At 31.7% G+C, this 20929-nt stretch overlaps 4 protein-coding genes across 5 annotated transcripts; all 4 read left to right on the top strand.

Moving 5' to 3' along the window:
• The first annotated feature begins 297 nt into the window (after positions 1–297).
• Positions 298–2420, top strand: LOC105800216 (hypothetical protein). Its single transcript, XM_012631202.2, has 5 exons — positions 298–461; positions 547–665; positions 763–1621; positions 1742–1869; positions 1990–2420. Exons 2-5 carry the CDS (start codon positions 588–590, stop codon positions 2413–2415), a joined length of 1491 nt encoding a protein of 496 aa, XP_012486656.2. The 5' UTR covers positions 298–461; positions 547–587; the 3' UTR covers positions 2416–2420.
• A 306-nt stretch (positions 2421–2726) lies between these two features.
• Positions 2727–6439, top strand: LOC105800218 (nucleoside diphosphate kinase 3). Its single transcript, XM_012631207.2, has 7 exons — positions 2727–2840; positions 4824–4961; positions 5082–5119; positions 5212–5262; positions 5755–5922; positions 6001–6113; positions 6190–6439. The coding sequence occupies exons 1-7, from the start codon at positions 2759–2761 to the stop codon at positions 6311–6313; spliced, it is 714 nt and encodes a 237-aa protein (XP_012486661.1). The 5' UTR covers positions 2727–2758; the 3' UTR covers positions 6314–6439.
• Positions 6440–8264: 1825 nt separating this feature from the next.
• Positions 8265–11822, top strand: LOC105800219 (hypothetical protein). 2 transcript variants are annotated; one of them, XM_052620541.1, is made up of 8 exons: positions 8265–8456; positions 8579–8656; positions 8820–8886; positions 8976–9037; positions 9126–9215; positions 9325–9464; positions 11002–11056; positions 11299–11822. In XM_052620541.1, exons 3-8 carry the CDS (start codon positions 8820–8822, stop codon positions 11500–11502), a joined length of 618 nt encoding a protein of 205 aa, XP_052476501.1. In that variant the 5' UTR covers positions 8265–8456; positions 8579–8656; the 3' UTR covers positions 11503–11822. The 2 variants fall into 2 exon arrangements, with proteins under 2 accessions (XP_052476501.1, XP_012486662.1); XM_012631208.2 differs by lacking the exon at positions 8579–8656.
• Positions 11823–16173: 4351 nt separating this feature from the next.
• Positions 16174–19707, top strand: LOC105800211 (UDP-glucose 4-epimerase GEPI48). Its single transcript, XM_012631197.2, has 9 exons — positions 16174–16577; positions 17799–17848; positions 17935–18070; positions 18178–18279; positions 18387–18614; positions 18769–18847; positions 19039–19121; positions 19210–19301; positions 19393–19707. Exons 1-9 carry the CDS (start codon positions 16395–16397, stop codon positions 19481–19483), a joined length of 1044 nt encoding a protein of 347 aa, XP_012486651.1. The 5' UTR covers positions 16174–16394; the 3' UTR covers positions 19484–19707.
• The last annotated feature ends 1222 nt before the right edge of the window (positions 19708–20929 follow it).

The following is a 20929-nucleotide window of genomic DNA, read 5'->3' as shown; positions in this document are numbered from 1 at the left end:
AAACCAGGCCTGTAACATTAAATTAACTTTCCTATCTCGAAACATATAATAGTATGTTTGATGTCAACATATCCGTGCAGATACAGTCATCTAAATTAAATATTTATTAGATTACTTAGTTTTCGTCGAACATTTTGTATTTGGTGATAGACATTTAGCAAGCTTTTTTTATCGAAATTGACGACAGAAACCGACTTCCCGGAACAAGACATATGCTAAAAAGGAATTAACGTTGCATTACAAATTGTCAGAAAGACAACGATTTGCAACTCAGAACCAAAAAAGATGGCGTTTTTTAATTCTCTGGTCAAACTCACCCTCTTTCTCTTCTACTATTAAACTCATTCAAAAGCTCTCTATTCGATCAATGTGTAAGCCTTTTAATTTGGATGAGGAAATAAACTTAGTAATGAAGTGTAAAGCTGTTGAAAACAGGCATCCCAACAAGGTTTCATTTAAAGGTTGGAAACCTCCTCCTTGTTTTATATAACTCTTTCCAAGTGAAATTTTATATGTATGTATTTAAATGAATTCTATGTTAAATAGGTTGTTTTTGGTAGCACTAAAAGGTGGTTGTATCTTAAAATATGGAAACGAATTATGTTGGTTTGGTGGGAATTTTTCTGCTGCTAGTTGTTGTCGGTTGCTCAGGTAATGATACAGAGGTAAGGTTTTCTTTTTTTAAAAATTTGATAGATGTTTATTGAATTGGTTATTTCGATGATGGGATTAAGACGGTTTCTCATTGATGTTTGGTTTTAGGGGAATGTTAATGGAAAGAGTGGTTTCGATCAAAATGTAGGTGGCAAAGTAGATCCAGTTATAGAAGTTCATTCTAAATCTACTTCGGATTCCATTGGAGTTGGTGAAGTGATAGATAATGGTGGTAATCAAAATGATGGATCAGAAAAGGGTGTTGATAGTGGTGCAAGTAAGAGTGGTTTGAACCAACAATCAGGTTCAAATGAAGGTGGGAATTTGGATAAAAGTGGGAAAGCATCGAGTGAGGAGGCAAAAGGAAAGATGAATGATGTTGGGGAAGTTGATGGATCAGAAGAAAATGTTGACAGTGGTACAAGTAAGAGTGATTTGAACCAGCAATCAGGTACAAATGAAGGCGACAATTTGGATGAAGGTGGGAAAGCATCGAGTGCTAAAGCAAAAGGAAAGACAGATGGTGGGGAAGTTGACGGTGGCAATGAAATTGATGGATCAAGAGGGGATGTTGATGGTGGTGCTACAAGTAAGATCGATCTGAACCAGCAATCGGGTTTGAATGAAGGCGAGAATTTGGAAAAGGGTGGGAAAGCATCGAATGCTGAAGCAAAAGGAAAGACTGATGGTGGGAAAGAAGGTGATTATACGCACAAGGGCCAGGAACAATCGGATGTTGAAGACGAGGGGATGACAGATGGTGAGCAAAAGGAAACTCCGGGTGATAGCGTGGACCCCAAGAAAGTGAATGAAGAGAATGGCATTATACAGGACTCAGTCGAACCACCACCGCCGCCGCCTTCACTAACAAGTAATGATGGTTTTCAAGTTGAAGAATGCAACTCATCTAATATGTGTACGGATACGAATAAAAGGTTTGCTGCCTGTTTGCGAGTTCCAGGAAATGGTAAGTATCCTCTAACTATAAATGGTTGCAAGTTTCCAACAATAGCAAAGAGTATGAATTGTCATTATGATCACATTAGACAATATTTGGCCTTTTTAACTTTGGTTTGCAATATTCCAGATTCTCCCAATCTATTACTTGTGATTCAGAACAAGGGAAAGGGGCCTCTTACCCTTAAAATATCTGCTCCTGCTTTTGTTCACTTAGATGAAATGGATGTTGAACTCCAAGAGAATCAAGATACAAAGGTACTTGTAAATAATATTGCTAGTTATTAATATATTCGTGTTATATAGCATGTGTTTTAGGGTTTACGGTACCAATAATATGTTCACAGAATGTTGTATCCGTTAAATGCATTTGCGCAGGTAAAGATTACCATAAAAAATTCAGGAACCGGAAACTTGATTCTCTTAAAGGACGGTACCGGAGAATGCAGTCTCGATTTCAAGGATTTCACTGCGCATGGTTCGGGCAAGTCCTATGTGAACTTCATGTCACAAACCCCAACAACGGCCCTTATATTCGTCGCTGCTATACTGATATTAGCATCACGTTGGATGTGCAAGAGCTTTAGATGGAGGCAACTCCCAAGAAGTGGCTCCAAATACCAAAGGCTAAACAGGGAGCTGCCTGTATCTGGTAGGGCAAGAAGAGAACCGGACGTTAACGAGGGTTGGGATGACCGCTGGGGTGATAATTGGGACGACGAGGAGGCACCAGCATCACCTTCCGTGCCTATAACTCCTGGCCGCTCCTCCAAACGCCTTGCCTCGCGACGGTCGAATAAGTAAGGATGGAAGGACTAGTGTCGTTTTCATTTACACAAGCAACTGAAACCAGAGGGCTTCCATGATGATATCAATTACTGTAGATTTGCACTCTAATGAGTCTAGATGGGTAAAAAGGTTTAAATAAGTATGCTGGAATCTACATTTTAAGCATCAACAAGTTTTTGGTAAGATATCAGAACCGAAATTTATTCTAGAAAATAATTAAAGATATTATAATATAAATATATAATCCAGTCAAAATATCTAAATTTAGTTATCACTTCCGTAAACAAACACTTCATCAGCTCTCGGCTTGTTTATACCAAATCAATCCTCCCAAAAAACAGAACAACAACAACAAAAAATGAGCTCTCATATTTACAAATCTGCTTCTAGAGTCGTCCGATCACTCCTTTCAGCTTCGAAGACCTCTCGCTTTTTCTCCGGTGATTTCTTCATCTTATCGTTTTAGTAACGCCTTTTTTCTGCATTTTTTTTTTTTGGGGAGATCAGCGATGTCTGATCTGTGAATTTATCTCTTGATGAATATGTTTCCTGATAAAGCAAAATGTGTGGTTTTTTAATATTATTATCATTTTAAAAGATCATATTTCGTGTTTGATTAAATGTTGAAAGTACTTTTTTTTTCATTTTGTTATGTTAATCTCTGATTCTTATTACTAGTTTTAGATCAATCGTCCGAGTCATTTTGAACTCTGATTGTTTATCAAGTGTCGAAATAAGATGATAATTTCATTTGAGTATTCTGTTTCATTGCATTAAAATTTTAAAAATATTGTTTAATCTTTCTATCTTGTTTGGACGGAAGTGGAAGATGCTATTTCATCTCTGTGCACAGTGGTTAATATTGGGATTTAAGTTTTGATGGTTTAATAAAAAATTTAAAATTTTGATAGGTTTAATTATACTTTTAAATTTTTTAAAGTTTAACAGAATTTATAAAAGATTTAAGGATAATTAAAATGAAAATTTTAAAAATTTTATGATCAAGTTTTTAGTTTTACGATCTATCGACCTTCAAAATCATATTCATACAAATCCTTACAAAAGTAGATTCAAATCAGAAAATGGATGAATATTTTTTATATACTTTAAAAAATTATATAGTAGGTAAAAGTATTAGGAGTTAGATTACATTTTGTCCATTTACTCAAAAAATTAATAAATTAGTTCCTATAGGTTAGATCAAAGTACAAATTAGTCTTTTTATTAAAAATTTATCTATCTTTATTGTTAAAATTGACATATCCGACGGAATAACAGAGAATTACACGTGATGTATCACATGTACCTTATTATAATGTAAAAGGACCAATTTTCAATAGTGGAAATGGATATATTTTTAACATAATAACCAGATTACTTTTTAATCTAATATACAATGACTAATTTACTTATTTTGAGTAAAAAAGTAAAATGCGAGACTAATTTACTTATTCTTTTAATAAATAAAGTAAATACAAAGACATTATGATATTTTTACTAATTGGAATGTGAGCTTTCAATAACTAAATATATGAAAAGTTAAAAATTATATATATTCTTGTGCAGTGTATATTATAATTGATGTCTACACTCACCCCAATGAGTAGTTCGGTACTTGATGTAGACCTTCAAAAAGAGGAATGTCACTTTTTGTGTCCCCCTAACAGATTTGCTTTCCACCCATTTCCTGAGAGAAGAGAGAAAGGAAGGAAAAAAAAATATCTGTTCCACTTTTCATGTTTTTAAAGCCTCCTTCATCTTAGTCTTAGATGTAAGTTTTACTGATTTGAAAAGTTTGCTCTATCAAATGACCCCCTTACCAAACCTATATCTATTGTATTATTGGTTTCAATATTATTCATTATTTATACTTTCTTGCATTTCATGATTCATACAGTTAAAATGATGTTCTCTCATAGGTTTTGAAGTACATTTGTTAAATTTCGGGTTTGCTTGTAATGTTATATTCAAGTGGAGTGTCTGATCAAACACTTAAAACATATGCCGATCTTGAGGAAACATGTTTTTCCTCTCAGAATTGACCTAAGCTGCTACATTGTGCATTCTTTGATCTAGTGAGAAAGAAAGGAAAGAATGTACAAGTTTCATGTGTTAAAAACCTATATATAACTACCAACTTTTGTCGGGTCGAGCAGTAACGAGCTATGTGTCTTTTAGGCAAGATATCAGTTTTAAGTATTGGGAATGAAAAAATAAATGCTATGAGAGTGTTTTCTCCATTTGGGGTCTGACCAATTCGACTCTAAGATAGATTGCACTATTGGATTTTTTTAAAAGAAAAACACTACCTGTGTTTGTCTACTAAACATTCATCCGTACATGTATATGCTTGTAATTTCTATTACATGAAATGTGAAAACATTTTGTTTTAAGGTATCTAACTTTTATGTTATCGTCAGCAGAAGGGCGGGCAGTAGCTGCAGCAACTGCAGTTTCACTTAACAGTAAGGTGCCTCTTTTAGCTTCAGCTTATGGAAATGGTGGTTCAGCCAATGCATCAAGAGGATGGCTTTCAGGAATGTTTGCTCTTCCAGTGGCAGGTTTAGATACTTAAATCTCTGTAGATGAATCATCCCTCCATTCCCCCCCCCCCTCTCCCCCACAAAAAGAAAAAAAAGGGCAAAAACTCTGAACTGAATGTTTTGATTCTCTCTTTGTAGCTTACATGGTTCAGGACCAAGAAGCTCATGCTGCACAGGTACCATTACACATTCGATTTTATAGCTATTACTCTATGTGATAATGCTATTCATTTCTTCTATATTTTTCATTCCATTTTTTGTCATTCAGATGGAGCGCACTTTCATTGCTATCAAGCCTGATGGAGTACAAAGAGGGCTTGTAAGATTCTTCTGATCTGTATTATCATCAACTTAAACTTATCTAAGACTTCCGAATATTTTTAGCAATAGATTGAAACTAAGTCGCATTGGCTTAGGTTTCAATATGTGTCCCACATGGATATGTTCTGAGTTTTTCTTTTCCAAATATTTATATATATACTTGAAGAATTTTTGAAGATCATATTCTTACGTCCTATATGAACCTCAAGGATATTTTAAGGTCATATTCTTGTTGCGTATATCTTAGAATAAAAATAAACTTGACATCTGTATAAAAATTTTTACAAGTTCTTCCATTTATTTGGAAGGTCCTTAAAAGGCCATATCAGAAAATATATGAAACAAAAATACTATAAAAAAAACACTCAAAGCAACATAGCTGAACAGTGTGATTTTCTCTTCTTGTCAAGTTTATAGCTGTTTCATGTAATTTTATGGTGGATTGAAATATGACAGATAGCTGAGCTAAAAGCATCTGTATATTTACCAGATTGCAGAAATCATATCTCGTTTTGAGCGCAAAGGTTTCAAGCTTGTGGCTATCAAGATCTTGGTTCCTTCAAAGGAATTTGCCCAGAAACATTACCATGACTTGAAAGACAGACCCTTCTTCAATGGCCTCTGTGCATTCCTCAGCTCAGGCCCTGTGGTTGCTATGGTAAAATGATGAACTACAAATCTTATCTTCTCATCGTATTTGTTCCCAACATGGCTGAATTAATCTCCCATAAACCAGGTCTGGGAAGGAGAGGGAGTCATAAAGTATGGCCGAAAACTCATCGGAGCAACCGATCCTCAGAAATCGGAGCCTGGAACCATCAGAGGTGACCTAGCAGTGGTTGTGGGAAGGTATAAGACCAACTATTGTTGAAGTATATTAGTTTTAAAATAGATGTAAAATATGGGGTTTTATTTTACAATGCAGAAATATAATTCATGGGAGTGATGGTCCTGAGACTGCCAAGGATGAAATCAACTTATGGTTCAAGCCACAAGAACTGGTTAGCTATAAAAGCAACGCAGAGAAATGGATCTATGAAGGCAATTGATGAAGCACTTTTTCCTTTTCATTTGTTGCACAAACTTTTTGTCCCAGGTGGGGCTGAGGCATAATTTCTAGAATAAGAAGAGTTTATAATCTGATGCCAAACTTGATGAATTTTCTAAAGCAAGAATCTCTTTCACAGTTCTGTACTTATATTTTACTTTTAAATATTATTTTAAAACTTTTTAAATAGTATAAGGATTTATTTCACCTTTAACTTAAAAAAATAATAATTTTAACCTTCTATTTAATTTTCATCTCTTTTATTTTTATTGACATGGTCACTTGTATGTTATGTTAGTAATTAATTAATTTTTAATTTTTATGTTTTTATACATTTTAAATATTTTTATATTTTTTAATTTTAAAATTAATTAATGGCTAACGTGGCATCCATGTAGTGATTTACGTGAACTCGATAACAAACATTAACTCGATAACAAACAAAAATTAATTAAATAAAATGTTAAAATAACTTTTTTTATAAAAGTGGAAAGCTAAATAAATTATTATTTTATAATTTTCCTACTAGTTTTGTATTTAAGGGTTAAATAAATAGAGTCAAGTTTAAGTTTATTGACTCGAAACAAAGCTCAAGTTAAAGCAAACTTGATTTGAGATGCATTCGAACTCAAGTCATCTTGCATTGATAAAAATACCCATACTAAGCTAATTAAAACTCAACCGACATAAAAATTAAACTAATCAAATTTATTTTTAAACTTGTTTATTTAGTAAAGAACGAGTTTAATTTTTATGTTAATTTCAAACTTTTTATTTGTGCCTTTGATAAAAATTATCAATAATAATTAAAAGCTAATAAATCTAATGTAAAAATATACAAATTAAGTTAAATTCATCTTGGAAATGATGAAACATGTTTATTTTAAAATTTATAATAGCATTATTAATATTATCTGGTTTATTACTATGAAACATGTTTATTTTAATTTATTAAATATATATTTTACAATCTCAAGAATATATTTACTCATTAAATAAGGATTGATCTAATTTATACTAAAATTCGATTAATTTAAAAAATAAAATAACACTTCAAAAGTAATGAAAAAAATGAAAGTGTTTTGGATCCACAGGCCATGAATTTGAAGCTTCAGCTTGAAATTGTAGAGTTCAATTCCTCCATTAACACAGAAAAATAATAGCATATTACTTTATTAATAAAATTTAATGGTTTAAATTATAATATAATGTTATATTATATGCAAAAATTGTTTTTGTTTAACGCTTTGAGTTTGAATATAAGAATAATTTTATTATTTTTTAATATACTAATAATCCTCTTATAATTATTATCTTTTAGATTACTTTCAAATAAAATATATTAAATATGAGTTATTTTAGAATAATGGTAAGATTTTATCATTATTAATATATTAATAAATTATTTTAATATCAATTTAATAATATATAAATAATAAATACTCTCATTCATTTAAAAGTTTTTCTAAATTTATAAGATTATAGATTTCTTATATTGGTTTAAATGTCACGTACTTTTTATATTTTGGAATTTAATCTTTTTATTAATTAAATTTAAAAATACAAATTTAATCATTAATATTATTGTAAAACTTTTTGTTATAGGACTACAATAAAAGTCAGAAAAATTAAATTCTGAAATAAAAATAAAATCTGAATAACAAAAGGGTTCAGGAATCCTATGTGAATAAACCAATAACAACATGCCACGTATAATATTTGACTTTTCTACAAAACCAACGCAGTGATCTCCTACGTGGCGGATTCATATCCGTCAAATAGCTGAAAACCATCTTGACTTCGGAATGCTGAGCTGTACTTGGGGGTTTTAACTTTTAAATATCGTGGTCCCTAATTAAAGACGGACTTTAAATCTAATTATATTAAACGATCAATGATCGAACTTGAAATCCGCCAACCTATGCGGCCCTATATAAGCACCCGTTCTCTTCTTATCCGTCTACTCCTTTCCGTTATTGCGTGATCTCGAAGCATCCAAAGCATTGATATACCCTTCTTCAATTTCCCGATTTCAACAAAGTGATTTCGAAAAACCCTAACCCTATCTCCAGCTTCAACCAAGTCTCGAATTCGTTTCGCTTTTCTTATCGTAGATCGTTGCTAATTCTCTCTTTTCTTAATCGGTAAGTTTCTCTCTTCAAGTCCTTTTATTTCTTTATTGAATCCATCGCATATCATCTGCAAATCGGTTGCTGTACTGTTTGTTTGTTGAGTTTTTCTTTTCCCATTTTTTTTCCTGATTTAGATGGAAGATTCTTTTGCTGCGTTTGAAGAAATCCCAAAAATTTTAGGGTTTTCTTAAATATAACTTACTCAATACCACGTACGTGTATAAAATTCTCTCGTGGAGATTGTTTATCATGTTTGTGTGTTTCGTCCCTTGAGGTTGAGCTGTTTTTTTTTTAAAATAAATGTTGACTTTATTTTGCTTTTATTTCTAAATATCGCCATAAATTGCTGTGGGTTAATTCTGTTTTCTTTTCCAGATGGCGGCTAAACCTCTTACGAGTGAAGCAATCGCCCTCACAGAAAAGAAAATGGACATGACATTGGGTGAGCTTTTAGCAGTTTATGCCTTTTCGAATTTATTGTCTTCGGGGTTGAACATGTTTGTGATCAGTTTGCGTTTTCTATGGACTTAGATGATATCATTAAAATGTCAAAAAATACTTCAAATAAATCTAAGAAGCAGCCAAGGATACCGGTAAGAATTTTCTTAATCTAGAAAACACGTTTTTATAGTTGACCATGCTTAAGTTGATATTCTAATCTGTTCTTCCCTTTACTATCAGAATAAAATCCAGAGACCTGTGAGTAATGCTGCTAAAGATAAGGCCTTGAAGGTACGACAGTACATGGACTCGCGGGCTTCTGTTAGACAGGTGTGCAATTTTTACTGCTCTTGCTGATAAATTTTCATGTCTACTTGATGCATATGATGACTTGGACACTTTTTTTTTTTTTCGATTCTGCTCCTTGCATGTTAATCAGGGGGTTCTAGCTCAAAGAAGGTCTAATTTCCAGGGGAACCGGTTTCCTTTTGTGGCTGAGGCTGCACGTAGAGCTGCAGTTGCTCCATTTCGCAATAGAGCATTTAATAGTAGGAGGGTGGCTAATTTGAACAAACCAAGGTATATGGATGTCAAATAGTTTATATAGTTGCTTTATAAAGTAACTATGTTTTCTTTTAGCTTTAATAGTCGTGTTTAAAATTAAAACATAATTACTGCCTCCTAATGGTGGATTCTTATAATTGAGTCATTTCAGGTAAATTATGGATCTTCTACAATATTGATGACCTCTGGAATGTGTTCCTGGTTAACTTATTTCAAGTTGCATGTTATGTGGAACACCTAATATTTGATCACATTTCTTGTGGAAAAGGCAAATGTGGGATTAATTGAAGTGTTTGGCTATTCTTTGTTTGCACTACTCAAAAGTAGTATGCCAGTAGCATAAGCTTTGTATCTATATCGTGCAAGGTCCTCAGATTAATTGGTGCCTATTTCGGAATTGGTATTGCCTTTTGGGTGGGGATGTTGAAGCATTGAGTAACGAGTGTTGAATGTGGTTATAATGTTTGAAGAAGATTGATCTAGAAAAATACATGATACCAAGTTTTGATGAGCTGTGCAAGAGATGAATGTGTAGATTCAAAAAATAATTCTTGTAGTTGGCTTTTACATGATTTGACGAACTGTTGACATGTCTAGAAGTGTTAATGGGGTAGTTTGTGCTCATACTAATGGGTTTTGTAGTTCCATCAGCAGGGTCAACCATTAATTTTGATTTCCTTTTTCAAGTAGTTTTGGCTGCTTCAGATTCTTTGATGGTTTGTCATTGGAGGTCGCATATCCTTCAATTTACACTAGTTTTAACTAGATGGGAAAGCTTGTGGTTTATCTAAATGCCAAGCTTGTGGTTTATGTAAAAGCCCTTGTTCTAAACTCATTTTCCAGTCCACTGTTGATGCTTCATCCTTTTCATCTTTTCTATGGTTTCTCCTACCTGCTAAATCCATGGTTGGGTTTTATGTTCTTTTAAGAACAGTGGTTGGTTGACACCATTATACACCATTTAAAACGAATATTTTTGCTGAGGAATAGATTGTTGCTGATGGTGCCATATTGATATCTGAGCTAGAGATATGAAGCCGGAAGAATACTGGGTTGGGAAATATTGAAAGTTTATGCTGATTTTATCTAGTTGTCTTGATGTAAATTTGACTTCTGTTATGCCTACCTTTTCTCAAGTGGTGTTGATTTTCTTCAAAAGGTGGGGTTTAGGAGTTTGCCCCAATTGTTGTTGCTGCTTGTCTGGATCATGGTAAATTCACTGATGTGGTTTCCCCCTAGTTCTGCTACTACTTGTGAAGCTTTACTCTCCGTTGATTGCAATGAATGTCCAGAGTGGGGTTTAGGTGCATGATCATGTTTTGAAATTGAAAAAGTTTTGCGGAAAATAAAGGGAGTAGTACAGATTGTTTGTTTTGTCTTTCTGTTTACTGGAAATAAATAGTCTTCCTATGCTGGTAAGATTCCCAATTCTCAACTTTTTGTTGATGGCTGCCGGCATGTTGGGTGAAAGCATAGTTCCTCCCTGGACTTACCTCTGTATTGTTTTATAATGTTTTTCTTATCCATTCATGGTTTTTGCTTCTCGGTGTAGGGTTGGAGCACCACCTGTCCAAAGGAGGGCTACAAATGGCGGTTTTACTGCAAAGGTACTCATTTCTCTCCAGAAGTTCATATGATTGGTTATAGGCAGGTGGTGGATTGTAAATAATGCTTTTTTCTGGAATGGAACGTAGATTCTATAGATTTATTGGCTTTTTAACTTTGCAATTTAATAGTTTATGATTCCCAATCGGATTGGAATTGTCTTATGTATGTCTAAATCGTCATTTATATGAATTTCTCGGATCACTTGTATTAATGCTAAGTGAGCAATTTCCCTTTTCTGTAGCCACAGCGGCAGCAGCAACAACAACTACAGCAAGACCAACAAGAGAACATAGTAACAAAACAAAGGCCTAAAACATTGGATTCCCTCTTTGCCAATATGAAGGAAGAGCGATTGAGGGTATTGTCACATCAGAACAATGGTGTACAACCTAATGGCCGTGGCCGACAAAGAATGCCCTGGGGAAGAGGCCGTTTTGGCAACTGATATATGAGATACTACGAGTGTTATATGATAGGTTGTTTGTTGCCCTTGGTTTTCTCTTTTCATGTCTGCATGCCAATGGGGATATTGTAAACCAAAGGATGGCTGCATCTTGTTTTCTTTGACTTGCGCTATCAACTTGTCAGTCAAGACTGTTTTTCTTTTATATGTCGGGAAATGTGGGAATTCAGTATGTTCAACTGAAACTAGGAGGGATGTTGTATGGTAGCTATATTTCACTTGCTAGCAATTTACCATTGGATTTGTTACATAATGGTGTTTTAGTTAAATGAGAAATCCATTGGGGAACCCTTTATTTGTAATTTGTAATTTGTAGAGCTTGGGTGCTAGCTGCAAGGTGCTAAGTTTTGTTGGAATTCATATATTGTCTTCACCCTGACAGTACCATCCAACTTCAAATTACTATCCCGATCGATATATGCCGAATTTATATGATGATTTTGTACGATATGTCTGCCAAAAGTTAGGAGCATGAGAACTTAAAAGTTTTTTGTTTTGCCACCTATGAATTTTCTCATATGAGCGATGGTAAGTATTTTCACATGAACCTAGGCAGAGGGATAAAATCTCAAGGAATTAAACAAAAAACCGGGATAAAAATTATATATGAACATTCACAACTTGGAATTGAAAACAGAAAATTTTCAAGCTATTAACAAAACAGTATATTGTTATTTTGAAATTATAAAAAATTAATTTATTAGAAAAACACTTTTCAAATGAAGGTTTGGATTCATTTAGTCCTCAACATCAAATAGCTTTTATATCTTTATTGTAATTTTTATTTAATTTATAAACTTTTTATTAATATTTCCTATGTACTACAATTTATTGTTATCATATAAAACAATATTATTAGTTGACAGTGTCACATCATCACATTTTTATTGTGTTTAAATTTCAAATTTAAGTACTAATTAACCCTAAAAAAATTAAACCTAAGAGGTTATTTAAAATATATAATTCATAGTTGTGGGGAGTAAGTTGCAAGAAGGATGAGAAATTAATAAAAGAATTGACACCATAATCAAGTGGAAGTTGGGTCATAAACACGGGTTGGGACACGACCGTATGCCTCATATCAAATGCCCACACGGCCTAAGACACGGGCGTGTCTCCTGGCCGTGTGAGCCACACGAGCATGTGTCCCTTGCTTCTAAGAAAATTTTTGAAATTTTGGGAAAAATTCCCTGAGTACATAAAAATAAATTAAATAAATAGTTAAAAAATTATTCCTTGATAGTGTTAATCGATTTGTTATTGTAATATTGTAATTAATAAAATTAATCTCCTTCTAAATTTTAAAATTTTATTTTACGTTTCCATATTATTCTTAATGAAATCAACTCGATAGCTCATATTTAATAACTGTTGCAATTAATTAAATTAATTGCTTGTTCTTCGTTTGGGTAAAAAAGTGATGAAAAATTCTGGAATTGGCTTGGCATGGAAGACTCAATATCATATCATCAAAAGAAATTTGGGTTTCATGTACAATTATGAAAGACGATTTATTTGAGTTGATTTTAATTTGGAAACATAAAATGAAATTTTAAGATTTAAAAGGAGACTAAATTAATTAATTTCAATATTGCGAAATAAATTAGTTGACACTATCAAGGGATAAAAAATTTCAATAACTTATTTTAATGATTTTGATATTTTGAAATTTAAAATTTCAATATTGAAAAAAAAGAAATTTAGAACTTTTGGCAAGGGGTTAACAAATACAATTTGACAAATTTTAAAGCATTATTTTAGTTTCTACCGTTTTTTTCACTTTAATTCTTAATTTTTTTTTACCTAATCAATATTGAAAAAATATATTTGTGAACATGATGTGGTGTGTACAAGTTAACTGCCGTTAAAGATTTAATGGTTGGGTGACTAAAATGAAAATGCCCTAAAGTTGGGTGATCAATTAGGTAGTTTACCCTAAAAATTTTACATAACTTTTTTTACTACATTAATTTTGAAACTTAACAATTTTTCCCAATGCGGTCGTTCTATTCATAAAATTTGAATTTTGTTAAAGTGTGATAATGTTACATTATGTTATTTGTGTCATGTCATAACGTGAAAACTGTACTAGAAATTATAGTTTTAGAATTTTTTAGTTTATAAGTGATGACTTATAATTTTAGAATGTCGTATTTTCACATCTTAATAAAATCCAAGTAATGAATAAAATTGAGAAAATTTGTCCAAATTCAAGTTTCTTTCTCACTTAATCTTCTTCCTCTTTTGGTGCATGGAATGAAAAAGAAAAAGGAAGAGAAGAGGTTCGCATGCAAATGCAGTAGCTTACGCATGTAAAAAGTGAGAATATTATATAAAGGTAACATGCATCTTCATGTACTCATCTTATTTTATTACATTATTTCTCCTTCAAGTCTAAGCTTCTTCATTTTCTTTTTCTGTGTTACGGTAAGGTTAATGTACGGATCTAACCATTTATGTATTTACATATATTTTAAGCATATTACACAATGCTTTTGATTATATTCTTTTGTTTTTTCAATGTACTTTTACTCATTTTGAAGGCTAACTTTTTCCTTATTTAACAGAGACGAGAATAAAAATACGCCACCTTTTATGGTCCTTCTATGCAGGACTTGCTTAAATTTCACCATTTCTGTCATTTATTAAAACAATAAAAGATGTTATAAGCAGTTGCGGAGCGCGGTAGAGACCAAAAATAAGAAAATTTTAAATTAATAATAATAAATTTACATTTTAATCTCAAAAAAAATAACCTTTTAAAAGTTATATTAAGATAAAAAAAATTTATATTTTTACTCGTAAAAGAATTTCACACTCCGCCGGTAGTTATAAAATCATAAAGATTCTTAATTTTGGAAATATGGACTTTACCCCCATAGAATTTATTCCCTGCTATAAAAATTTCCATCAAATTTACGTGATTCAAAGAAAGCAAATCATTCTTTTTCATATGGCAGCTAAAATTCCCCTTTTTCTTTTCCCAAAGATTCTATTCTCTATTGAACACTTACCAAGAATTATTTATCAAAATACTACATCATAGCACACATATGATGTAAATATTCGACTATAAAATATTTTTACTGATTGAAAGTTTAATATAAAATGATTTTTATTGATTAAATATAAAAATGTCAAAAGAAATAAATATAATTGTAATAAAATCACTTCTTTATAAAAAATATATTATTTTTGCCTTTCTACAATTGAGTTAAAACTTAATTGATAGGTGAAATCAGTTCAACCAAATATTTAAATAATAATATAGATTTAACATTAAATATAATATTTAATCCCAATGGTAAAAGGAAGATTTGGACATTTGAGATATTAAATTTAAATTGGTATAATTTCTTTTTGCCCTCCGACTTTATAAAAACATTATTTTAGCCTTCTATTTAATATTTTACCTCTTTTAGCTCTTGACTTGTATTTTTTGTTCAATCATCTACAATGACTGAAAAAGTTAACTTTTTAATATTACTAATGATGCATACATGTGGATTATCACGTGGATGACATGTCAATATTTAATCACTTTTTTAAAAATTTAAAAGTTCATATAAATTATAAAATATTTTTAAAATTAAAATGATTAAAATTATTTTAAAAACAAAAATAATTTTAAAATTTTAAAATTTAATTAAATGTTGACACGTTATTCACGTGGCAATACATGTATATGACATGCTAGCAACCATTTTAGGATAATTTGATAGAAAATATAAATTTAAGATGTAAAAAGAAATCAAATAAAATATTAAAATAATCATTTTTAAAAATTGGAGGGCAAAATAATCATTATGGAATTTAAGTTTTACCGTAAAATTGATTTATTAATTCGAATTTAACTAATTAATCAGTATTTTAGGACTGTTATGATTGACTCTGATATATGAATTTAATTTTGTAAAAAGAATTAAATTAAATTAAATTATTTAAAAAAAGGGCCTTATTGTTAGTGGCTGCTTTTCGAGGCATGATGTTCCTCCCACAGATTGTGAGTAGTGGGGATGGCAATGGAAAGTCCACATATATTAATTTCAAAATGACATTTTAATTATAGTAATTTATAAATTCTTTGGTTATTTATTAATTTATTTATTTCTTGATTCTCTTCCTACTGATTTTTGTTTCCCGATTTTCATTCAACCCTTTTAATTTCCATAATGAAAATACACTTTCTTTCTGCAACTTTACACAAATTTTAATTTATAGTAAGAAAAAAGAAGAAGAAAATCACCGAAATTTAAAAATAAATCATATAACCATTGTTTTTAAGTGTCAAATTAAATCCTGTTTTAAAAATCGCACGATAATAATTTATACAAAAAATTAATTTCCAAAGTAAAAAAATATTAATAAAAAATAATTGTGTATATAATAAATAATAAAAATATATCAATTAATTTCATTTAAATAAAATTCTTAAATATATTAAAACTCTAATTGATGTAAAATAATTAAAGAAAAGTACAAAAACACCGAGAATGTCCCTTTCCTAACACGACAAAAACAAAGTACGAGAAGGGTTAGTTTGGTCCAAACACATCGGAACCCGCCACTGGGGACTTCCCGAAATTGGAAACTATACAAAATCTCTCCACGTGGCCGATCCTCTCAACTCCCTTTCTCTCACATTCAATACTTCAACAAAATCTTTCTCTTTATTTTTGTATCTCCTTAAATTTATTCTTCTAAATTCTTCTCCGTCTCAATATAAATTCCACCGTTCCTTGCTCTGATTTGATTCAAAAGAGAACACTTTTCTACAACGCTAAAACTCTCTTATCTTAACTTCTTATTCTTTCTGCTTTACTTTGCTTTGCTATTCTCTGGTCTGCTCTGTTGTTTGGTTTGATTGGATCGATATGTCGAAGAACGTTCTGGTGACCGGCGGAGCAGGTTATATTGGGAGCCACACGGTGTTTCAGTTGCTGTTAGACGGTTACAGAGTGGTGGTCGTTGATAATCTGGACAATTCCTCCGACGTTGCTATCGAAAGAGTCGAAGAGCTCGCCGGTGAACTCGCCAAAAGCCTTTCTTTTCACAAGGTTCCTTCAACAGTTAACTCACCGTTTTCTAGTTTTTTTCTTTCGTTTTTAATTAAAAAATTGAAAATATTCTGTTTACTCTGATGAGAGACTGTTTATGTATGTATGTATGTATTTTTCTTTTGTTTTTACGGCTATTTTGGACCCTAATTGATTTTAAATTGTTAAATTTAATGCTTATTTGATGATTGAATTGCTATAGCTGGCAACATGTGTTGTGAAATTCGGTGATATGTTCTGGGAACTTTTGTAGAGGTTTTTTGTTTTTTTGAAATATTTGCGAATAATAAATGAGTTTTCACTGTTTAGTTTCTTTTTTCTTTAACGAGATTTTCTATAGTTTTAAATTTTACTGATAAATAATTTAACTTTTTTATAAATGTTTCTTGTTTTCTTTGCATTGGACTATGGTGTTAATTTATATAACTTTTTTAGACAAAAAAATTTATATTACTTTGATCAGAGATTGCGTGAAAATTGAAATGCACGTGGTAAAAGTAGAGCTTTTTATTGTTCGAAGTGAACAATTTTGGTGAGGTAATGATTACACAGAGTTCCTACTGTCTTGCTAGGTGAAGATTCCTTAATTCTTGCTGAGAAAGCCTGTTTCATTTTTTTTCCCTTTAATTACCTTATGAGTATTTTTTTACAGTTTCGACTAAAAATTGCGCCTTAACTTTGATTTTTTTAACATTTATTACTTTTTAGTACAGTTTTTTTTTTTAACATTTAACCTTACACCCTTTGCAATTTTACATTTTGTTCAAAATTGATTGTATCATTACTAAATCAATGAATGGGGAGACTGATTTGATGTATGACATATTATTTATAATTACCTTAATTTGTCAATTAATCTCTAACTTTTATTTATTTGTTATTCTGGCTTGAGTCTAAATATTAGACGTGGTTGTATACATTTAATTTCATTTTTAAAACTATTTGTTGAAAAATGTGTGGAAGATTATATTTTATATTCATACTGATAAATGAATGTCTCGAACATAAAATGCAAGTATTAAATGAAGTGTGGTGTTTATCATTGGAGATTTGCATCTTGAAAATCAAATGTTGATCGGAATTTGTCTGATTTGCCAATAATCAAATTTCATCTGTGCTCTGGGATTATTGTAACAATGTTGTTTAAATATGTGCTCTTGAGTTCTTATGAACATAAATCTGTGATGTTCCTAATGCTGGAACATCTGTTTTCAACTGCAGGTGGATCTTCGGGATAGACAGGCACTCGAAGAAGTTTTTGCTGTGACAAAGTACGATTTGGATCGATATTCGGTTATCATTTTTTTTCTGTTTTCTCTTTCTAGACAGCTAACGCTGTTACATAATTATGTCATAGGTTTGATGCTGTGATTCACTTCGCCGGACTAAAAGCAGTCGGTGAAAGTGTACACAAACCGTTGCTCTATTACGACAACAATCTCATCGGGACGATCACACTATTGGAAACAATGGCTGCACACGGATGTAAAAATGCATGTCTCACTCCCTTTCTTATGCTTGATAATTTGATATTGTTACTAATCAGACAGTGATTTTGAGCTTTAGAACTCGATTAGTCTTCTAACTTGGTGCATTGCAGCTCGTGTTTTCGTCATCGGCTACCGTTTATGGCTGGCCAAAGGAGGTTCCATGTACCGAGGAGTTCCCTTTGGCCGCAGCCAATCCGTATGGACGAACCAAGGTATGGTATGCGAGAGTATGCAATTCTTATGAGTACCTAGGAATTTGTCAATTAACATCTTCTCCCATAGCGTCAGCTAATCATATCGGATGTTGTTGGTCTTTCAGCTTTTCATAGAAGAGATCTGTCAAGATCTCCGTCGTTCTGATTCTGAATGGAAGATCATACTTCTAAGATATTTTAATCCGGTTGGTGCACATCCTAGTGGCTACATAGGTGAGGATCCCCGGGGCACTCCGAACAATCTCATGCCTTTCGTGCAACAAGTTGCTATTGGGAGGCAACCGGCATTGACAGTGTTTGGAAACAATTACTCGACAAAGGACGGTACAGGGGTAAGTTTTTTCCGGTTCCAGTAAGTCATTCCTTTTATTCTTATCCCCTCCTTTGCACCGGAAACCCAGGCATCTATGGATTTGGTTTTGAAACTTCAACGTCTATTTATTGTAAATTTCACTTCAAGGTCTCCATTACTCTGTCTACTTTCAGGTACGTGACTACATTCACATCGTTGATTTAGCAGACGGCCACATTGCTGCATTACGTAAACTATCTGATCCAAAAATAGGTAAATTTGCATTCTTTGTTCCGTTAAACTCGGCGGATTGTTCTTCCTTTTCGTTTCACTTTGAATTCAATTGTATTCTATGAAAGGCTGTGTGTCTTGACTTGATTAAATGCTTCAGAGTATTTGGTTTTGTAGTAGCAGAGTTGAGTCATATGTTCGGTAATTGATTGTAATTAGCTATGATATTACAGGATGCGAGGTCTACAATTTAGGTACCGGAAAGGGAACATCGGTTTTGGAGATGGTTGCTGCATTCGAGAAGGCATCCGGAAAGGTATTGTTTCCATGTTTCGTTTTCGAGCTCTGCTTATTTTGTCAGTGGTGGTATTCAGCTAACATGCCAAATTCATCATTTGCATCAGAAAATTCCTTTGGTGATGGCGGGACGTCGACCCGGTGATGTCGAAACTGTTTATGCTTCAACGAAGAAGGCAGAGCATGAATTGAATTGGAAGTAAGAGCATCCCCATTCATGCAAAAGCTTTAAGCTGAACTTCATACATTGTGCTAAAGCTAATCCTTGGTTTTATCTGTTGTGATTTCAGGGCAAAATACGGCATCGAGGAGATGTGCAGGGATCAATGGAACTGGGCCAGCAAGAACCCGTATGGATACGCATCTCCGAACTTGAATTAACTCGGTGCCAATACTTTTGTCAGGTCACACAATACCTATGAGAATAGATTTTCCTAACTTTTTACAGATTTAATTGAGTTGATTTATCATTTTAGATGATTTATAAAGAATAAGGTGGGAATTTGTTTTGATCAAAGCTTTGTGTAGGTAGTTGGTCTTTTAAACGAGTTGCTGCCGTTGGTGATTGTTGTCCAAATTTTAATAACACTATCCTCTTTGTCTTCCGTCTTTATTTTGTTCATCTTTTAATGTCGAGAAAAGTTTTGTATTGCTATGGGGAGGGAAGGGGCCAGGCCACCGCTATGAACGGCAGAAAGCAACGTTAATACTACTGGTCCCATGGGTAGGGTCCAAGTCCAACGGCTTTTAATGCTTCAAATAATTAAAATTTCAAATTTCAAATTTTATGAGGTTTATGAGTGATTTTATATTAATAGTCATGTAGATACTACTCACTGTTATTGGTTGGATTAGGAAGAAGATATTTACAGTTTTTTACACGAAAAATAATTTACAATTTTAAAGGATTTATTAGTAATTTAAATTTTATATAAGTTCTCACTACTAAAAGTGATTGAAAATGTTGAAAGGGTTTGTGTAAAGAATCCCCATTATTAAGGTCAAATATTGAGTAAATAATAAATTAAAATTGTTTACATTAGATAACTTTGGGACTAAAAATTAGATGGTTTGATTGAGGTTGGAATTTTATCACGTGTAATAATTATATGTGAATTTCTTTCTTAAATTATTTTGAGCTTTAATCTAAATATTGTCAAGATTTATTCTATTTTAGATTTAAAGATATTTTTATTTTCAATTTTTGTACTTCTATTAATTGTGATTCCACATTTATTATTTGGGTTTGTAAGTATAAAAGTTGAGTATATGAGATTAACTCAATGATTATTGTATTTACTATAAGTGAAATAAATAAAATGTACTCAACAAACAAGTTTTAAATATGACAATCAACAAATTTAAGAGAGAAGACGCAAGATAATCTGTACAATTTGATCATAATTTAAACGAAAAATTGAATCTCGTATATAAATTTCTCAATCTAAATCGTAATGTCCGTTTATTTACGTGTAAAAATTTTACGAAAAACATTTTCTCTTGTTTGTTTTACAGAAAATAATTTAGTCAACGAAAAATAATTTATAGATTAACGTAAAATATCATTTTATTCGTAAAATGATTTACTCACTCAAAAAGCGTCGTTATCTTCCGAAAAGAGCTCATTTATAGGTAATTTTTTATATAAAAGTTAATCTAAATCAACCTTAATATTATTATATAAAAATAAATTTTATTTATTTAAAATTATTAAAATATTAATATAAAATATTATATTTTTAATATTATTAAATATACATATTTAATTATTTATATTTAATCATATAATAACTTATTAATATAATTTATTATTTAATATTTCAATTT

Source organism: Gossypium raimondii, chromosome 9 (assembly GCF_025698545.1).
Source record: "Gossypium raimondii isolate GPD5lz chromosome 9, ASM2569854v1, whole genome shotgun sequence".
NCBI lineage: Eukaryota > Viridiplantae > Streptophyta > Magnoliopsida > Malvales > Malvaceae > Gossypium > Gossypium raimondii.
This window is presented reverse-complemented; position numbering and strand designations above follow the sequence as displayed.

Excerpts from the sequence above, each read along its gene's own strand:
- LOC105800216 (XM_012631202.2), top strand. The coding sequence starts at position 588 with ATGGAAACGAATTATGTTGGTTTGGTGGGAATTTTTCTGCTGCTAGTT. Across the intron at positions 666-762 it reads GCTCAGGTAATGATACAGAG|GGGAATGTTAATGGAAAGAG; the intron begins GTAAGGTTTTCT and ends GTTTGGTTTTAG. Across the intron at positions 1,870-1,989 it reads AAGAGAATCAAGATACAAAG|GTAAAGATTACCATAAAAAA; the intron begins GTACTTGTAAAT and ends GCATTTGCGCAG.
- LOC105800218 (XM_012631207.2), top strand. The coding sequence starts at position 2,759 with ATGAGCTCTCATATTTACAAATCTGCTTCTAGAGTCGTCCGATCACTC. Across the intron at positions 2,841-4,823 it reads GACCTCTCGCTTTTTCTCCG|AAGGGCGGGCAGTAGCTGCA; the intron begins GTGATTTCTTCA and ends TATCGTCAGCAG. Across the intron at positions 5,263-5,754 it reads ATGGAGTACAAAGAGGGCTT|ATTGCAGAAATCATATCTCG; the intron begins GTAAGATTCTTC and ends TATATTTACCAG.
- LOC105800219 (XM_012631208.2), top strand. The coding sequence starts at position 8,820 with ATGGCGGCTAAACCTCTTACGAGTGAAGCAATCGCCCTCACAGAAAAG. Across the intron at positions 9,038-9,125 it reads AGAAGCAGCCAAGGATACCG|AATAAAATCCAGAGACCTGT; the intron begins GTAAGAATTTTC and ends CTTTACTATCAG. Across the intron at positions 11,057-11,298 it reads ATGGCGGTTTTACTGCAAAG|CCACAGCGGCAGCAGCAACA; the intron begins GTACTCATTTCT and ends CCTTTTCTGTAG.
- LOC105800211 (XM_012631197.2), top strand. The coding sequence starts at position 16,395 with ATGTCGAAGAACGTTCTGGTGACCGGCGGAGCAGGTTATATTGGGAGC. Across the intron at positions 17,849-17,934 it reads GAAGTTTTTGCTGTGACAAA|GTTTGATGCTGTGATTCACT; the intron begins GTACGATTTGGA and ends ATTATGTCATAG. Across the intron at positions 18,615-18,768 it reads CGACAAAGGACGGTACAGGG|GTACGTGACTACATTCACAT; the intron begins GTAAGTTTTTTC and ends GTCTACTTTCAG.